Source organism: Haliotis cracherodii, unplaced genomic scaffold (genome assembly GCF_022045235.1).
Source record: "Haliotis cracherodii isolate W230 unplaced genomic scaffold, xgHalCrac1.p SCAF_8, whole genome shotgun sequence".
NCBI classification, from domain to species: domain Eukaryota; kingdom Metazoa; phylum Mollusca; class Gastropoda; order Lepetellida; family Haliotidae; genus Haliotis; species Haliotis cracherodii.
The window spans coordinates 14,514,031-14,534,073 of NW_027266341.1; the positions used below are offsets into that span (position 1 = coordinate 14,514,031).

At 37.4% G+C, this 20,043-nt stretch overlaps 2 protein-coding genes across 7 annotated transcripts in view; one reads left to right on the forward strand and one right to left on the reverse strand.

The window, feature by feature from the left end:
• The window catches only part of LOC139450731 (ubiquitin carboxyl-terminal hydrolase 38-like), a 64,006-nt gene that overhangs the window by 15,064 nt on the left and 28,899 nt on the right, over positions 1-20,043 (forward strand). Inside the window, exons 1-2 of one of the 6 annotated variants that reach the window (XM_071232537.1) lie at positions 7,544-7,841; positions 17,334-17,873. The exons of 1 other annotated variant lie outside the window; for it this stretch is intronic. In XM_071232537.1, the coding sequence (XP_071088638.1) occupies positions 17,835-17,873 (39 nt within the window). In that variant the 5' untranslated portion in view covers positions 7,544-7,841; positions 17,334-17,834. 4 more of the 6 variants (XM_071232539.1, XM_071232538.1, XM_071232541.1 and 1 more) reach the window with 4 other exon arrangements.
• LOC139450816 (mucin-2-like) lies at positions 1,540-3,700 on the reverse strand. Its single transcript, XM_071232653.1, has 2 exons — positions 3,021-3,700; positions 1,540-2,521 (listed from the first exon to the last, which is right to left on the reverse strand). Exons 1-2 carry the CDS (start codon positions 3,698-3,700, stop codon positions 1,540-1,542), a joined length of 1,662 nt encoding a protein of 553 aa, XP_071088754.1.

Here is a 20,043-nt window from a genome sequence, read left to right on the forward strand (position 1 = left end):
AGTATTTCTTGATCTTTTACTTTTTTTGTTCAGTACATATGTGGAATATTTAAAATACCCATGCAAGTGTCACTGTCCTTGGGACCTAAGTTAAAGTTAATGACCTATACCTGTCACTTAGAGATGTTTGAATTGGATCAGGTGGTACCCAGACAGAGTTGTTCATAATTTCAATCACTGGTTTGTCTGGCCCAGATTTTCATTATTTAAAGAATGGCTGTGGTAATGTAGCATGAATATTGCTGACTTTTGCTTAAGCAATGTTCGTTCACAAGCGGCCTTGATACAGTTGGAAAATTGCTAAACAACATTAACACCACAGTTCCCTTGACTAATATTATTTTTAACTTTGATCACTAATAGTAATAGGACCAGGACCAAAGCAAGATATCACGATGTCTTTGTTTCGTTGCCTGTCAGGTCAGATTTCCTTCATGTACTGGCAAGGATGAGCCGAGCCTCCTAAATATGCAGTGCCATTGTGAAGTTTATATTAGGACTATTGACTCTAATTTGCACTGTGTATATGTATGCCATACCAGGAACGAAACACTCACATCATGGTATCCATTCAGGTAAATACAGTAGATGCAGAATTTCTGATTGGTATGGAAATGTTTGGTTTAAGTGAACTGGATCTAGAAACATTGGGCTAGTCACACCAATATTGCCCTGCATGGATAACAGGTTAGAATGACTATTGTACAAGGCTAGTAAATATATCTGCAACTTCATTGAAAGTACGTCATTGTATCCCTCTGCATAGAGCTTTGCTCACAACATCAGTCACTTGATTGTCTGGTCCCGATTGGTTGCTTACAGGCTGATGTCATATAGCTTGAATACTATTGAGTGTGGCATTAAACAACTATTGCTCACTTATATTTTTCAGGAGTCTGAAGCAGTGAATATGGGAAACCAAATATAGTTTTAGCCAACAGGACTAATTACCATTTGTGAAAATGTGTCTGTTCTTGCTTAATTTTATATTAAGACATTGGCCCCATCTTTGGATGAGTTTTTGACAGTTTCCAAAAGCAAAAGTTATGATAAAAACATGTATTTTAGCACTTCCGGACTCTTAATCTCTGTGCATAATCAGAGTTGTTAGGTCATTATCATGGTTATGCACTGACTTCATGAAAAAAAAAGTTATCTGACTTAAGAGGATGTCACTGTGGTTGGCTCTAGGTCATTGTTGAAAGTGATATGTGGGGACATGCCTGCATTATGCTGAAGTAATGTGTGATTCAGTGTGATTCAGGAAATTAAAATGTGATAAAAAGCAGATCGCTATGAATATGATGACTGTATGAAATGTTTCCGGGTTGTATCTGCACAAATTGTCTTCCTGGTACTGTTTCCTCCCCTGAGTAGATCTCACATCAATCCTGCCATGTTATATATGTATATATCAAAATTACGGCATACTGGTGATTGTAGAATATGTACTTATTGACATGAGTGGTGGGGGAATGATGTGGTTGTGGGAAGAAGTTTATGGATTTTGGGGTTCAGATGTAAAAGTGGGTGTGGTTGTTAGTTCGGATGTAGAAGTGTGATGACTGGCTTGGGGTATTGATCATTAGATGTGGAACTGGGTGTGATTGTTAGTTTGGATGTAGAAGTGGTTGTGGTTGTTGGTTCAGATGTAGATGTGGGTGTGGTTGTTGGTTCGGATGTAGAAGTGGCTGTGGTTGTTGGTTCGGATGTAGAAGTGGGTGTGGTTGTTGGTTCGGATGTAGAAGTGGGTGTGGTTGTTAGTTTGGATGTAGAAGTGAGTGTGTTTGTTGGTTCAGATGTACTAGTGGGTGTGGTTGTTGGTTGTTGGTTCGGAGGTAGAAGTGGGTTGACTGGTTTGGGGTATTGATCATTGGATGTGGAACTGGCTGTGGTTGTTGGTTCGGATGTAGAAGTGGGTGTGGTTGTTGGTTCAGATGTAGATGTGGGTGTGGTTGTTGGTTCGGATGTAGAAGTGGGTGTGGTTGTTGGTTCAGATGTAGAAGTGGGTGTGGTTGTTGTTTCAGATGAAGAAGTGGGTTTGGTTGTTGTTTCAGATGAAGAAGTGGGTTTGGTTGTTGGTTCAGATGTAGATGTGGGTGTGGTTGTTGGTTCGGATGTAGAAGTGGGTGTGGTTGTTGGTTCAGATGTAGATGTGGGTGTGGTTGTTGGTTCGGATGTAGAAGTGGGTGTGGTTGTTGGTTCAGATGTAGATGTGGGTGTGGTTGTTGGTTCGGATGTAGAAGTGGGTGTGGTTGTTGTTTCAGATGAAGAAGTGGGTTTTGTTGTTGGTTCGGATGTAGAAGTGGGTGTGGTTGTTGGTTCGGATGTAGATGTGGGTGTGGTTGTTGGTTCGGATGTAGAAGCGGGTGTGGTAGTTAGTTTGGATGTAGATGTGGGTGTGGTTGTTGGTTCGGATGTAGAAGCGGGTGTGGTAGTTAGTTTGGATGTAGAAGTGGGTGTGGTTGTTGGTTCAGATGTACCAGTGGGTGTGGTTGGTTCAGATGTAGAAGTGGGTTGACTGGTTTGGGGTATTGATCATTGGATGTTGAACTGGCTGTGGTTGTTGGTTTGGATGTAGAAGTGGGTGTGGTTGTTGTTTCAGATGAAGAAGTAGGTTTGGTTGTTGGTACGGATGTAGAAGTAGGTTTACTGGCTATAGATCCTTAGATGTGGAACTGGGTGTGGTTGTAGTCAGGTTGTGTATGTGGCTGTGGGTGTCAATGTAGAAGTGGCTGTTGAATTGCTGCTGGAGTGTATTGGTTTTCAGTTATTGATGTGGAAGTGAGTGTAGTTGAAGTCATGACTGTCGAATCGGATGTGGAAGTTGGTGTTTGAATTGGTTTAACTGGTTTCTGGTGTAGATCACAGTGGTAGAAACTAACAGTTTTAGCCCACTAGACCTGATAATGATAACATATAGTCAACCCCTTAAAAATGGCAAATTCCTACTAGTCCTTATGATACCTTAACTATTAGGCAGTTAAGCAAGGACTACAGGACTAGTGCCACTTTCTAACACTGGATCATTAGATGCTGAAGTGCGTGTGGTTGTAGTTGTGGGTGTGGTTGTGGTTGTTTCAAGTGAGTTTGCTGGTTTGGAGTGTAGATCATTAGATGTGGGTGTGGTTGTAGTTGTGGGTGTGGTCGTGGTTGTTTCAAGTGAGTTTACTGGTTTGGAGTATAGATCATTAGATGGGGAAGTGGATAGGGTTCTAGTCGTGGGTGTGGTCGTGGTTGTTTCAAGTGAGTTTACTGGTTTGGAGTGTAGATCATTAGATGTGGGTGTGGTTGTAGTCGTGGGTGTGGTTGTGGTTGTTTCAAGTGAGTTGACTGGTTTGGAGTATAGATCATTAGATGGGGAAGTGGATGTGGTTCTAGTCGTGGGTGTGGTCGTGGTTGTTTCAAGTGAGTTTACTGGTTTGGAGTATAGATCATTAGATGTGGGTGTGGTTGTAGTCATGGGTGTGGTCGTGGTTGTTTCAAGTGAGTTTACTGGTTTGGAGTGTAGATCATTAGATGTGGGTGTGGTTGTAGTCGTGGGTGTGGTCGTGGTTGTTTCAAGTGAGTTTACTGGTTTGGAGTATAGATCATTAGATGTGGAAGTGGGTGAGGAAGTGGGTTCACTGGTTTGTTGTAGGGTTTCAGAAGTCGTTGTGCCAGGTGTGGATGAATAGATGTAGGTGTGGATAATCCACATTTAGTTTTTAATTGTGCCTTGACGACAGAATTGAGGATCACAGTGATATGTGATAGTCATGGAGTTAATTTCCCTTGTTCTATTGGAATTGTTGATTCTGTTGAAGGAGTTTAAATGAGAAACAAAGGGTGGATGTGATAGTTATACCCTTACAGCCCAGGTGTCTTGTCCTCATTTCCTTTGTGTTTGGAACTTGATTCCAGAACCTGCCTGAATGGTAGGTATGCCATTACAATGTGAACAACGTACAATGTGAACAACGTAAGGGGTGTCTAATTCTCCCGTAAATTGCCTGTCAGCTATTCTGTGACTAGAAAAACATTACAGAACCATCTATGTTTCATGTAGGAATGTTTCGGGCATGATTTCAGCCAGGTTCCGATCCTAATAGATGTGAACACCATACTCAAATTAGCGGGTTTCACAGAAATTTAAGTGGTGATAAATACTGATCATTTAGAGTATGACGTGCTTTCCCTACACTTCAGTTATGACAAACACGTCTTTTCTTAAATACTCATGTTTGACACAATGAATGAATGTGAACGGCCAGTGGTAGACAACTACAGGAACAAATTACTATAATCTGTGCCTAACAATATTGCAGAATATCATTGAATTGATTATGGAGCTGTGTTCAACTGTTGTATGATATCAAAGATTGTTGTTGTTTGTGGACTGAGAATTGACTGTTTCATGTTACATGGGACAATATGACAGCTGAAGTGTGAGAAGAAAACATATACGGTAGCTATCATTATCCCCTAAACCAAGCGTCCAGTCAACTACATGTACGTTGATCAATGGTATATTTTTGTGATTTGATACTCTATCATTGATAGGGGACACAGGTGTCCCAGTAGTCTAAGGCACCACAATTCACTGTGCAGTGTTGCATCACTTAGGCACATCAGAAACCAGTGATTGTGGGTTTGAATCCTAGTTCACCCCGATTATGTTTCTGGGTCTGTCAACACCATAGCTGTGCTCATGGTTTTCACCAAAAGTTGTAAACGTCTGATACCTGCATCACTTTGGGCTTTCCTCACACATTAAGCTGACATGCCGTGATATAACTGGAATACTGTTAAAAGCAGTGTGAAACCCAACTCACTCACTCTGATTGATGAATCAGATTTGAGTGGTAGGCATTAAATTTGATATTCATGGTTGTCAGGTCTCGGTGCTTCGATCAACCCTCTAAAAGTATACAATGGTATTTCAGTTATTTCATGAATATGCTGAAGTGTCTTCATATTAAAACAGCTACTTAGAAGCTGCTTACTTGATAACATTGCTATTTCTGGTAATTTGTGACTGGCTACAGATGCCATCAGTATTATATACTCACTGACACGTGAGTACCATACATGTTGGTTAATATATGAAGAATTACTCATATTCAAGAGATAGTAGATTGGTTCAATGCACAAGCATACATACTGTTATGTTGCATGAACCGATGCGCATGAACCCATCACTAGTGGTGTAACGATATGGCGATACAGTATTGTATCCCGATGCACAGCCCACGATACGATGCATCGATTTGGAAAGCATGTATCGCGATACAAACAATATTTTCATAACACAGTTTTACTTACTTTACATGGGTGCGCACTATGCTCAAGAAAATACAGTACTTTTATACATGAAATATGTTTAACAGTTTCAAAGCCAGTTTGTTGTTTCAGTAAAACATACTGTATTGCTGACAATTTGCTATAACAGTAAATAAACACCTTATATATTCTTCAACTGTACATCTTTTAGAGAGGAGAAAGACATCAACTTGGCTTAGCTTGTACCAGTAAACACTGTATCGTGACACGTATCGTATCGCGACCCCTGTATCGCGATATGTATCGTATCGCGATACGCGTCGTATCTCAACCTTCCCGTATCGTTACACCTCTACCCTTCACATGTGACATCACAGATCCATGACTTGAGATGTACCATTTGTCTTGTGCAGGATTAGCGTGTAAACTTGGAAATCATGTGTAGCATATCATGATAAGAATAAAGACGTAATGTGGTAACACTTAAGCTTGGCTGCTTGTTAGTTTTGTTAGTGATACACTTTGGAAACATCTCTTCTTTACTTCTCTATGTGTTTCTGTGGTTCTCTATTCTCTTGGCGGTGAGTATATCACAGTAAGGCGATACAGTCAATACAGTGTTGGTCAGGGTACAAGCTGCACTCAGTTGTAATGTCAATCAATGCATCCTTTACAACGCTACATCACAATACAAATGAACGTTTTTCAATTTATTATTACATAGCCTCCTTCTATCAAAGTGGGGAAAGGTGGTACATCGTGGACATCGTCCCGTACAAAGACTCTAAGTTGGGTATGCTTTTAACTTTCGGAAAATCAAACCAGGAACTAGGGTCAGTATCAGTGTTGGAAGTTAAACATGAAAGTCTTGTGGTCCTAATCTTAAAAGTTTAAATGTTTGGTGGTCTCTGGATTCAAACACATCTGCAGCCAACCTCAAGGATCCCAGGACCCCTTAACTAAAGAACATTGTAAGTGGTGAAGTGTTGGCTCACCACCGAAAACCCAGGTTCGATGGGTACAATGTGACAGGCCCATTCTTGGTGTCGCCCACACTAACACGGCTGCACATCGCTGGTTGATAAAAATGACATGAAAAAATCACACATTCCCCTTACCATATGAGTGATTTTGAATTCATGAACGTTTGAAACTTGTGTCACTTACTTGCTTCTGCAAATTCATCTGGTAACATGTAATAAGAGAAACTTTAAGCTGCTTCACCCTCATTCTCTTGAGACATTGTTAGTTTTATTCTTCACTTCAAATGGAACCTTTCAAATATCTACCGCTTTGTACTGTATCTTTAGGTAGGTAGACCATGTCATATTTTAAAATTCAACAGTAAATAGTCCCAAGGCGTGTTTGTGTTGCATGCTTTGTGAGCACAGTTATTTAACCTGCAACATCTTGGACCATCCCACAACAGACTTGTTTGATGATGATCTAATACATCCACAGCGCTTTGATAAATGATCATATATGTGGTTTTGGCATTTCTTATTGTGTTTCTTACGTCTCTTTCTTGATTTGAGTTAATTCTATGCAGTATTTTTAATTTTCATGCAGTGATGATCATACAATCATGACGGAATTTCTTTTCACATTTTGTAACTCCCCATCTTGAATTGACGGAATTCTGCGCAGTGGTGATTATATATGTAATGTTGGAATTTGTATTCAGAGTTTATTTTAACTCTCCTTCTTGAATTGTTTAATGGAAATTTTAAAGTGTTCATGCAGTGACGGAAAATGTGTGTACGTTTTTAAGGTAAAATGTTAGAAGAGTTAAACAGACCGTATACATGGTATACTGCTTGTTTGCTTTAAGGGCACTGTGAGCATCAGATTAGGGTTCATCAGAACATAAATCTGTTCTTTGTAAAAGGAGGCAGATCCAGTATCTCCAATTTAAATGTACAGTTGAACTCATACAGTAGCTATATGCTCTGGCAGTTCACATGACAAATGTTCAGTGACTCTCAGACAGACTGTAATTGCTCCATATCAAAACACTCATAGCTTCAACCTCTTGTGGAATGTGCCTAATCGTGTTGAAGGGTATTGTATTAGGGAACAATTGTTCAAGAGAGAATGTGATTTCTCAGCCGGCTTCCATGCTTGAGTGAGCATCAGGTCGTCATTCAGGTTTCTTTTAATAGCAACAAGTGAACAAGCCAGTTCCTCCCCAGGCTGCTACCGGCCTCCAACCTGTCCTGTTCACTCGAGTGTGACCCAAGGAGTTGTCGTCTGCTTATTTGCGTTCTACCTAACAGTAGTCGAGAACAGCCCCATCTTCGTGGATGGGCGGGTGTGGAGATGTCACTGAAATTGGGGAACCTCTCCAAGCAGTAGCAGTTTTGTGAATATTTCCTTCAAGTCCTGTCATCTACAAGTGAACTTTACGGTATTAACATTGACTCTGTGCACTTTTAAATCTTTTGAGTGCCCCTTCACATTTCACACATGCTGTCAGGCACTCAGAGGTGGGATTTACAAGCTTGACAGAAAAACGAGGAATTTGTTCCCATTCCGATGGGTTTGTTAGTTGGATGACAGACCGAACAGCTCATCTGCAGGTGATTTTATTTTTTCACTATCTTCTTATGGTTGACACCAGTGTTGTTATATCAATTTCTCTAATAAGCTAGCATCTCGTATCTGTCAAATCTGAATATGTGTCATTTGGGTAATTGGAGTTTTTTCATGATGTTTTTTATTCAACATAGATGCCACTTGTTACGGTATTGCTCAAGAATATTTCATATTTGTCCAATTTTATCAAATAAGGTAATAGACCGAAGAAACAGGTGCTGTGTGTTGATTCAAACATGTTCTGTCATTCTGAATATCTGACCATGTGAGTTGAGACAATCAAGACTCCCAGGGCTAGTTATTGAATAGGACAGTTCGGTGCAAATTTATCTCATTTACCTCAGGTTTCCATTTACCATGCTGTAATGTTGTTGAATATTTTTTTTGGTTTTGTGTGTGTGTTATCAGTCCATAGATGTCTTGTAGCTTTCAGTTTATAATGTCTACCATGGCTCTCGGTAGCGGAGGAATTACTCACTCTGAGTTATGTGTTGCATTTATGGATATTTTCTCAGGGATTTCTTTTTAGTCGTTCTTTGATGTGAACATTCTATAGGAGGAAGATTAATGAGGCAAACTTTGATTTAATTTTCATGTTTTATGTCTGCATTAGTGATAATGTGCTTTCAACATAAACTTGATACACGCATTTCACTCTTGTACTAGTTATAGTGCAGGTGCATACTCAGTCATGGGGTTTATCAGTTGATTCCTATTGAGGAATAGTTTTCTAGGGACTGATGTAGAACTACATTATTCCCTTTATTCCATTATCACTCCTGAGCTCTGTGTCTCTCTTGACCCAGATTTCTCTGCTTATCTCAAGGCCCCTTGGGGACACTAGGGCAGATAGTTATGTCAGAATGTGTGGATTCTTTCTCACCTATCAACTACTGGTTTGACTGGTACAGGTTGACATATTGGTCCCAGAGACACATATCATTGATGACAATAGTATGGAGAAACTATTCAATCATTCATTCACTTTCCCATTGAGGTTGTAGGGGCCGAGTGGATACTTTGAAATATAGATGATTTTTGTTGACCAATCACAGACATGGATAGCAATTTTAAGAATGTTACACAGGTGTTAGGGAATCCCAACGGTTACAGCGTCAGCACATCGAGCCGAAGATAATTAAACCAGAGTGGACCAGACAATCCAGTGATTGATGTCATGATCATCGCTCCATGTTATAGGGGAGGATGACACATATTCAGCCAAACCACCAAGCCTGATCATCAGATCCATTTAGTCACCTCTTAAAACAAGCATAGGCTGCTGGGGACCATTTATCCTTACCAGGAATCCCCTTGGGTATTAGGGTATTAAGAGAGTCGGGTATAATAAAGAACGCGAAATGGGAAGTTACAAATAGTAGAACATCTTTTAAATGCAAAACGTGATTTGGTTTATAAAGAATAATTCCTCTTGTGTCATACTGATTTGTTATGAGAGTAGTCTGAGAGGTTTAAATGTATCTGTGTTGTAAACTTGATATTTAAATACTCCCCTAGTCAACCAGGATCCAGTCACAGTGATATGCAATCTTAGTATACAATCAAGTGTGAAAGCTGTTCCGTTCAATGCTTAACTAGTTCAAGGCTTCGTGAATGAATTACTGGTACCTATTGCATACTGAATATCTTTTTAATTGGGTTTTTGTTTCACTTGAAAAGTTACCAAGGAAGTTATCAAACTTATGTTAGAAATTAGGTGTGTGTGTGTTTCTCAATAAGCAGGTAATGGTGTGCTTAGGGTCTATTATCAATCTTAGAGCTAAGACTCTTTAACTCCCACATTCCAATGCAGACTTAAAATAGTCCTAGTGCTTACATCACTTTGTGCAATTGGGACCAGGCCTCGTTTTGCAAAGCGATCCTTGTGCTATAGCGATTGTAGGCCTATGTTAAAGTATGGGTGTTACAATCACCTTAAATGCTAGGACCACTTTTGTTGAAAAGGGCCTTGGTCCCTCCATGGGAACTAAGATTCAATGGTTAGTTACATCAAGAGTCCAGAGCATGTTAACAGATTATGTATTCAGTATACATTGAGCATGTTGTGTAAGTTATTATTATGCTTAGTTTCTTTTTTCTTGGATAGTCACATGTATGTTGTGGGTATCTTAGTACAAAGCTTGATGATTCTTGTATCGTTCAAATATTTAAGGTTACCATGGTTATTTGATTGTGTCCACTAAATGAGACCAAATATAGATAATCACAGCCTGTTGTTTGCACCAATTTTTTTCTGAACAAAAAAAACCTATGTTCATTATCGCACGATCATATCCAACTCAAATAACAAATTCAATAACTCACGTTTTTTAGTATCTCACACCATAAAACTTTTTATCATAATGATTTCTTTCCTATGGTTCTGTGTATGTAAACAGGAGAGGAATTCAATAGATGTAAACCAAAGGACACTGCACCATGTGTGTTTGTTCAGTGAATCCATGTTTATTGATTGTACAGGGCTGAATTTGAATTTTATGGAGAGGAAGAAATTCTAGTATCAATGTCAGGAACAATGTTGTGTGTTGAGCAGGGATATTGTCTGGGAGCTTGCTCCACCCATCTGTACCCTGACATGACCGTGTTTGCTCAAGGGTTTAAGGGGTGAACAGAAGTAGCCAGAACATTTACTCAGCTGACTTAACAAGGTGACTGTTAGGCAACCTTGTGTAATTTAAAAAAAACAGGTTTTGAACAATGGTGATTAATTCAGGGGTGTCATGTTAGGATTGAAACATATACTGACTACTGTTACAGTGTAAGCATACAGAATACTGTTTTTATGTCAACTTTCCACAAAACACTTAAGATGAAAACACATGTTCTTGACCAAAATCGAAGCAATTCTTACATGGCATTTTGTATGCAGCTTGAGCAAACTGGCATTCCCATTTCCAGGTTTGTGATGATCTGTTTGCATGCTTGAATAATGGTTAGTCAGGTTTTTTTGTAGTATCCTCCATTTTTTGTTTGCTCTTGGTCCAATTTTGCATGTAAAACTTACAATGACAGAAGGCACACTTAGCTACCAGACATTTCTGTTTTCTCAGAAGTATGAGGATAGGCATGATTTCTTATGGTTAATACCAGTAGGAGGATTGTACAGTTGTTCACAGTTAAAACATATTGAAAAATAGGGGTTTAAATCCCTGTTGAATTTGAAAGAATTTCATAACCTTATTCAGTGTTCGAAATTCTTAAATTTATTGATAAATATGATTAAAATTGTGAAAACACAGTGAAAATAGGTTCCTGGTGCCAGCTGGGTACTCACAAAAATCGTGATTTAAAAAAAAAAGTACTTTGTATATTTTCAGTATAAGAACCAATTACACATGTATTATGTAACTTATGTTGAAATAACATTGACTGAGTACGAAGATGGATCCTCTTGTTCGCACATTTAAACTTCAAAGAGCACACAGATATACTTCTATCATTGCGTATTGCATGTTCCCTTTTGCTGGGATACAACAACTAGGGATGAGAAAATTCAGCGGATCTACATAATTCCACAAATTTTGTGACGTCAAGGGTCACTTTTGTGATACATGCTGTCACAATACAAAATATACATAAATCATATAGTCTCCCAGACCCCACTCTACCTTTGAGTGTTTTTCAAAAACAACAACATTCTCATCCTTGAATAGCAGAACAATAGGTTCATAGTCACTATATTATGCATACATTACTGTACAGTTTTTGATGTTGAACATAACATGGCTTAATAATGTCACAAATCTACATCAGAGCAAAACTATCTTAAAACCTGTCGGATAGAAGGGGAATTTTTTTGTCCAAACTGTATTTTTAGTATTGTGCAATATTTATAAGGAGTTCCTGTTCTTTCAACCTATTTCCTTGAACCTGTCAACATGTTTCTCATGACTAATGTCTCATCAAACTGACAAATAGACACACCAACATGCCCTCAATATTAAGGTGGATTAAGTTTAGATAATTGACTAGCCAACAGGTTTGGCCAACATAACGCACACTAGCAAGCTCACTGTAAATTGCTTAAATCTATCCCTGTCTCTCTGTGCTTGTTTGTTGAATGAAATCTTATCTATGAATTAGTTCATTAATTGAGATAAGAGTGTGACCCAAACATACACACATCGCAGTAGAACCATTAAAGGGAGTCATTCCTTATGATCTGTAATTTCCACATAGTTTTTCAGTGACAGCCCAGATTAACTGTTTCTTGCCCAAAACAGACTCTCTTGTTCATGGCTTCATATAAGGCAGGTCCTCTGAACTTAAGCAACTAATTAATCCTCCTTAAAGATGGGCTTGAATCCCGATTCATGCAGATTAGGTTTCAAGGTTTGTCAGCACCATACCCATGCTTGTGGGTTTCAGAAAAGTGGAACGTCTGCAACTGACATCATATCGGGCTTTCCTCCCACATTTAGCTGACATGCTGTGATAAACTGTAATACTGTTCAAAGCAGCGTGAAGCTCACCCACTGAATTAGGAATACATTTACTTTGATTTAGAAGGCAAATGATCAGGTTGTTGTTTAAAAATGAGTTATTAGAATATTATTTTGGTGAAAAAAACAGAGTTGAATGATAAATTTCATAGTTTATGTTGACAGCCTGAAATGTTTATGTACGACAGATATATTTTTCCAGAATTTAATTGCCCATAATAAAGAGTGCATATAACACACTAGTGGGTATTATACACGCATAAATAAGTCTTGTGTACATTGATCGATCGGAACGGGTGCAATATCTTAGCAAATGTTGCTGTGGGCACTTATTACGTCGAATACAATAATCCTGTTACTTTGTTGCCAATCTGCTCATCCCACTGTACAGAGCAAATGGAAATGCCTTTCTACATCGATGCTTCAATAATATTCTCAGACATTACTATACGTGATGCACACTTCACCATATCGATTTGTATTTTAATCCTATTTCAATTTGTATAAAATTCAATTTCATTTTACACATGGAACATTTAAAACAGCATGACAATCTCTAAAATGCAACTACAAACGGGCATCTTCCGCTATTATAACCAATCAGCAATCATCTTGAACAAGTTTTTTAACTTCAACATACAGTCACATTTAATAAGCACTACTCTGGTTCATTGAGTTGCGACACTCTTGTTATATATGATGTCATTTATTGATTTATGCCCTGGGAAATATAAAAAATTCACGCAATTGTGCTGCGAATTAGATGGTGCAATATGTATCGTATTGTGAACTATGATACATTTCGTAACGGGATATAGTCTCAGCGTGACATCCCTGTATCACACTCTGAAACTAGCCAGGGTTTAGGATGTATTGCATGTTGTATGTGGTTGTGATTAATTGCCTCATACAGAGATGACACCCAATTAACCCAATTAATAAAGAAAATTGATTAATCATTATCAACGTGATAGGAGGATACATACATCGGTATTAGATTGATTCTCATTAACTAGGACAGGTTAACAGTTTTGTACTGAAAAACACAGTTACCTTCAGACAATGTAAGATAAAGGTTTATATTTTAATATTGCTATCAGTCCCTTTGAAATTAGTGGTGTTAGGTTAAAGATTTGCTGTTAACATACTACAGTAAAGTACGTTTATAACGAACACGCTTATTACGAACTGACGGATACTGTATTGTGATCTCATGAAAGTGTATGCTGGGATACAGAAGTTGTTAATTGAAGATTTCCCACATGTGTACTATATGTAAAGCTATCTACTTTGTCTCTTAACGAAGATTGTCCTTCAGTAACCTATGTTTGACTTAAGATCGAGATGAGGATTTGGCAACTCTAATGTGTGAACTGGCTGTGTGTCATTATCTACCCTGACTCTGAATGTTTCTCAAACTGTCAAGCAATGGTTTGTCTGGTTCAGATTTTATTACTTACCGGCGCTCAATGATATATCTGGAATATTGCTGACTGCAGTGACACTCACTCACTCACTCACTCACTCACTCACATGGTTTACAGATGAATGTAACCAATGCCAGCCAAGCATTGCTCAGTTACTCCCCTTCCAACCCTTCATTGAGAGGGCTTTATCAGTATAGATGTTATTGAGCAAGTTTGATTGTAGTTTTTAATGATATATCCATGTTGCCAGTTCCTACAGGATACTCCCAATGCCTGTATGCAATGATGAGAAGTACGCCCCTGAATTGTACATTGTAATGGTATCATAACCTTTGGGATTTCAGTGTTCAGCAAGAACAACCAGAACAAATCAAATTTGATGTTTTCAGGACATTAGTGTCAGTGGCTCATACAGGTGTAGGTTCATTATACCAGGCCACTGTACAGGGTTACACCTGACTGTAAGTGAACATTCCCCTTCAGGCTGAGTGATGGTTGACTGTCCTATTACCTTGTCTGCTCAAAGATTCTTATTTGGAATTATATTTCTGATATGATATTGTAGTACGAAACAAACACTTTGATATAATATTGTTGTAAGAAACAAACATTTTGATATGATATTGTAGTAAGAAACAAACATTTTGATATGATATTGTAGTAAGAAACAAACACTTTGATATGATATTGTAGTAAGAAACAAACATTTTGATATAATATTGTTGTTAGAAACAAACATGATATGATATTGTAGTAGGAAACAAACATGATATGATATTGTAGTAGGAAACAAACATGATATGATATTGTAGTTGAAATATAAATATTTTGATATGATTTTATAGTAAGAAACAAATATTTTGATATTTTATTGTTTTAAGAAACAAACATTTTGATATTTTATTTTTGTAAGAAACAAACATTTTGATATGATATTGTAGAAAGAAACAAAAATGATATAATATTGTTTCAAGAAACAAACACTTTGATATGATATTGTAGTAAGAAACAAACATTTTGATATGATATTGTAATAAGAAACAAACACTTTGATATGATATTGTAGTAAGAAACAAACATTTTGATATAATATTGTTGTTAGAAACAAACATGATATGATATTGTAGTAGGAAACAAACATGATATGATATTGTAGTAGGAAACAAACATGATATGATATTGTAGTTGAAATATAAATATTTTGATATGATTTTATAGTAAGAAACAAATATTTTGATATTTTATTGTTTTAAGAAACAAACATTTTGATATTTTATTTTTGTAAGAAACAAACATTTTGATATGATATTGTAGAAAGAAACAAAAATGATATAATATTGTTTCAAGAAACAAACACTTTGATATGATATTGTAGTAAGAAACAAACATTTTGATATGATATTGTAGTAAGAAACAAACACTTGATATGATATTGTAGTAAGAAACAAACACTTTGATATGATATTGTAGTAGGAAACAAACATGATATGATATTGTAGTTGAAATATAAATATTTTGATGTGATTTTATAGTAAGAAACAAATATTTCTATTTTATATTGTATTAAACAAATATTTCGATAACTTCTTTGAGTGGCATTTAGAAGTTGGGATGGTAACCAAGACAAAATTGTTATGGATGAGCAACTTCTTTATTACAATTGGGCGACGTTTCGGTGTAGATTGTAACACCATTATCAAGCAAATGATGAACTTCTTTATTACAATTGGGCGACGTTTCGGTTTCGGTGTTTCGGTGTAGATTCTAACACCGTTATCAAGCAAATCATTTGCTTGATAACAGTGTTAGAATCTACACCGAAACGTCACCCAATTGTAATAAAGAAGTTGCTCATCCATAACAATTTTGTCTTAAATATTTCGATATATTGTAGTAAGAAACACACATTTGGTAGATATTGTATAAGAAACAAATATTTCTATTTTATATTGTAGGAAACAAATATTTCGATATATTGTAGTAAGAAACAAACATTTGGTATGATATTGTAGTAAGAATCAAATATTTCTATTTTATATTGTAGGAAACAAATATTTCGATATATTGTAGTAAGAAACAAACATTTGGTATGATATTGTAGTAAGAAACAAATATTTCTATTTGATAGTGTTGAAGGAAACAAATTTTTCGATATGATAATCTAACAAGATATTAGTCATAAATTATGTATGAAGGTGCATACAATTCCATGCCCACCATTCCAGTGAAATCTACAAATGGCTTAGTTAATGCTGTGTTGCTTAGATGACAAGACAAAGGGGCTCCATTTACCATGACTATGCTAATGTACTCTTGATTAATCATCCTCACTCTCAGAAACTCAATAGGAAGAGTCAGAAATCGTGAGAGTAGATACCTATTGCTATGATGACCTTCAGGAACATTCATAATAACAAACAAGTAAGAGTATGACTAACACAAGACCCGTGATTACCAACTACCACATGTCAGGCAAGGCACCACCCATGATAAGGCGAGGTTGTGTCATTGCAACACATAGCTGCTCTTTGATAACAGGCATTGGAAGGTGGCAGTAGTCACGCCAGGACAAAAGTGTTCTATTTGTTTCCCTTGACATGTTCCTACTGACTAACAGGTATTGTCAATACAGCCATGTAGGTACGTTTATAGGTTATTTCATTGTGGATGCATTGGTTGAGTGATTGCCTTCCTATGTTGTGAAATTTGAATCCGGGAGTTGAGAAATGTTGTAACAGTGCTTGGAAGCATGTAAAGGTCATGTAGGTTTGATTTGTTTAATGTTGCCCGACCTGGAAGCTGGTTGGTTGTGGATGAGTGTGGAGATCTGACAGGTTTTTTTCTTCTCTCTATTTCCATTTATATGATGTATGGTTGAAGTGACTTTGTTGATTAAATTTTTAAGTTGTGTAGCCAGCTGTCATATTTGTGTAGCAGTAGTATTGAAAGGATTTATTTCTCTGTTGGTTAAGCTTAAATCTTACTTTTCACAAGATTTTCTAGATTTGATATGTCTAATATATGTCTATATTCTAATACTGTTTGAATGATGTAATATGTTTGAATCAACATTCTTATGTGTAGTATTGTGTATTATTAACAATGTTTTCATGTCTTGAAACTGGACTCGAGAGCTAGTGATGTATTCATATTTTATGAAGAGGCAGAATATGTTTGAATAACAGTTCTTTATTTCATGGACATAATGTATCTTCCAATGTGTTTGTAAGTGACAGTTAGCTGATGGTAAATCATTTCACTGAGAAGATGGAATATGTCAGAATCAAGACTTGATAATAGTTTAGCAGTCTTTTGAATGAAGATAAACTTGTACCTTCTTTCTTAGAAGACGGAATATGTTAGAATCAACACTTGATAATAGTTTAGCAGTCTTTTGAATGAAGATAAACTTGTACCTTCTTTCTTAGAAGACGGAATATGTTAGAATCAACACTTGATAATAGTTTATCAGTCTTATGAATGATAAACTCATACCTACTGATATAATCAAGTTATGAAGCTTATTAATCAATCTTAGCATTTGTTGAGTCTCCTGTGTGTATAGATTACAATGCCCATGTTACAGGTGAAGACAGGTTAGTCACCACCACAGCCAGCAGAGGAAAGTAGCGCATGTATCATACAACCAGTGAATGTACGACACCATTCAACATATGAATGTATCGCACGATATCAACATATGAATGTACCACACGATACAACCAGTGAATGTATCTCTGAAGCAATCGTGACACAACTACGCTCGCCCCAGTTCTTTCAGCTAGGCAAACAGTGACTGTATTGGCAAATCGGATATTTCACCAGCCCCCAAACCCCCTGTCAAGGGGTACGTGTGTTGAGCTGTCATTCAAGACCTATAGTATATCGGAGCTCTTGACTATTCATCAGGTCAGAGCTGATAGGGTTTATAGGTGTGACACAATTCATCGAGCTTGGAATGTGTCTTTGGGCGATGATGAATTATTCAATGACAGACTTGATGTCTTGTCTCCTGTAATTGCAACAATTCTGACGGATCACAGCCTGTACGACTAACGAGTGCCAGACAACGTCCAAATCATCAGCAATGGGGACCTGGCTTAAGAAACATAAGTACAAGTTGAACGTAAGTACTCCAGTTGTATATACAAGTATACCGCACTAATGATATGTGTGTCCTGGAAGTGATGCCTTTTGGATTAATTTCCCCCTACTTCCCGAAACTGTCACAAGTGACAGACATCATATGGGACCATCACTATCTCAACCAAGCTGAGTGGTTGTGAACTTGGGACGTTGAGTCCGTACTTGAATTGTACACTGTACATGCTCAAAGCTTTGCCTAAAACTTTTACTGCATTAATTATACTGCATTAATTATTCATTAGATACATATGAATATGATAGGGACAAGTGTCTAGTCATGTCAGGTTCATGTTCATGTACAAACCTCTATAGCTCTTAGTGTTTGTTGACATGTAGTTTGAGAGTCACGTGACTAGCTGATATTAAATGGTTTCTCCTGCAGCGTTTGAAAAAAATTAAAAACCCAGGAAGGAGTTATTATAAAACTGAATCCTTAAGTTGGCTTAAAATTATCTGCCAGACAGTCGGGTAACGTATAAATGTTGCCTGCCCATGTTCAAAGATACCTGCCTGCATTTAGATATTATGAATACTGAAAACTTGCAAAAGATGACCTATAAATGTTGTCTGCCCATCTTCAAAGTTACCTGCCCTCATTCAGACAGATTTATGATGTCTGTGGTCTGTCCCTACACCAAGATCATCCAGCTGAACCTGCTCAGGCTACATGAACTAGTCTCTGCCATGGGAAATAATATTCTGTAGTCATAAAAAATATCATCAGTTTATAATTAAGGGGGTTCTGGGGGTCCTTGAGGTCTTTTCCTACAGTTCTTTTATTCTAGGGACCCCTAAATCTTGAACTTTTGACATCAGGGTTATGACAAGGACCCTTGACTTTCATGCTTAATTTTGCAATGCAAATAATTGTGATAACAGATATCTTGTATCTATATAGTGTTCAAAGTTTAGGTTGAAAGTTAAGGGGTCCTTGTCGTCGTTATCTTAGTGATATCATGTATATTATAAACATTCAAATACTGTTTCAGGAAAACCTCAAGGACACCAACACTGTTAGTCATAACACTGTTGATGTGTAGTTATTTATAACACAGCTATCAGAGTTATATGAATGTTCTATTCTTGAGAATTGCTGGCTTCCTTCTGTTGTGTAGTGTGTTATCTTATAATCTTTATTGATATTGTGTCACTAACATGCAGATACAGGTTCTCTGTTTTGACCTTACCTCTTGCCATGACATGTTATCAGGTATTGAAATGTAGCTACAAGAATATGTGCATCATCTTGTTTTACTCCTCAGAATCTCACTGGATATTGCCACATCTTGTGTGGTAGCAGATTTTGGATGATGTATCAGTGTTCTTAATCAAGGGGATCTGGGGCCCTTGAGCTTTTCTCCAATTTATTTTGTATCATCTAAGGATCTATTGCATCTGTATTGTTATCTTGTGCTTATACTATCAGGGTGTGTTATGTCCATTGTTTTGGCTGGTTGTTATTCTTCGTAATGACCCCAGCACTTCACATTCCGAGGTTGGACGATTCAATTCGGATGAGAGGGGAGCAAGCCTCAGTTCAGGGTTTTGCATCGTTGTGCAAAGCGCATCACGTATGTGACCCACATGGTATAAGTCGGTTATCTCCCCCTTCTTTTCCACCTCTTTTCTTGACTTTTTACGTTAGGGTTATCCAGTGTTAGAGGTATCCTTGAGGGCAGAGACATTTCATATTTGTGATTGTAAGCCTATGTTGTCATTCCTCAGGCAAGTGTGGGAGAAAAGTAAATTTCCTGTTAAAGCCATTATAGTTGAATTATTAGATCTTCATCCCTACCTGCCTTACTAGATATTAGATATGTGTGTTCCTGCTGTATTGTAAGGCCACAGGCCCATGGTACATGGTAAAGAAATGTCACCTCCAAATACCCTACCAATCATTTAATTGTCCATAAGTTACCTACAGACTATCATACCCATGAAGATCCATGTTAGTATTGGCCTTCAGCAACCCTTGCTTGTCGTAAGGCTGTTTGGATCTGGTGGTCAGGCTCACTGGCTTGGTTGATGCATCTTATCATATCCCAATTTCGTAGATTGATGCTCATGATGTCAATCACTGGATTGTCTGATTAAGACTCGATTATTTACAGACCACTGTCATATAGCTGGAATATTGCTGAATGTGGCAT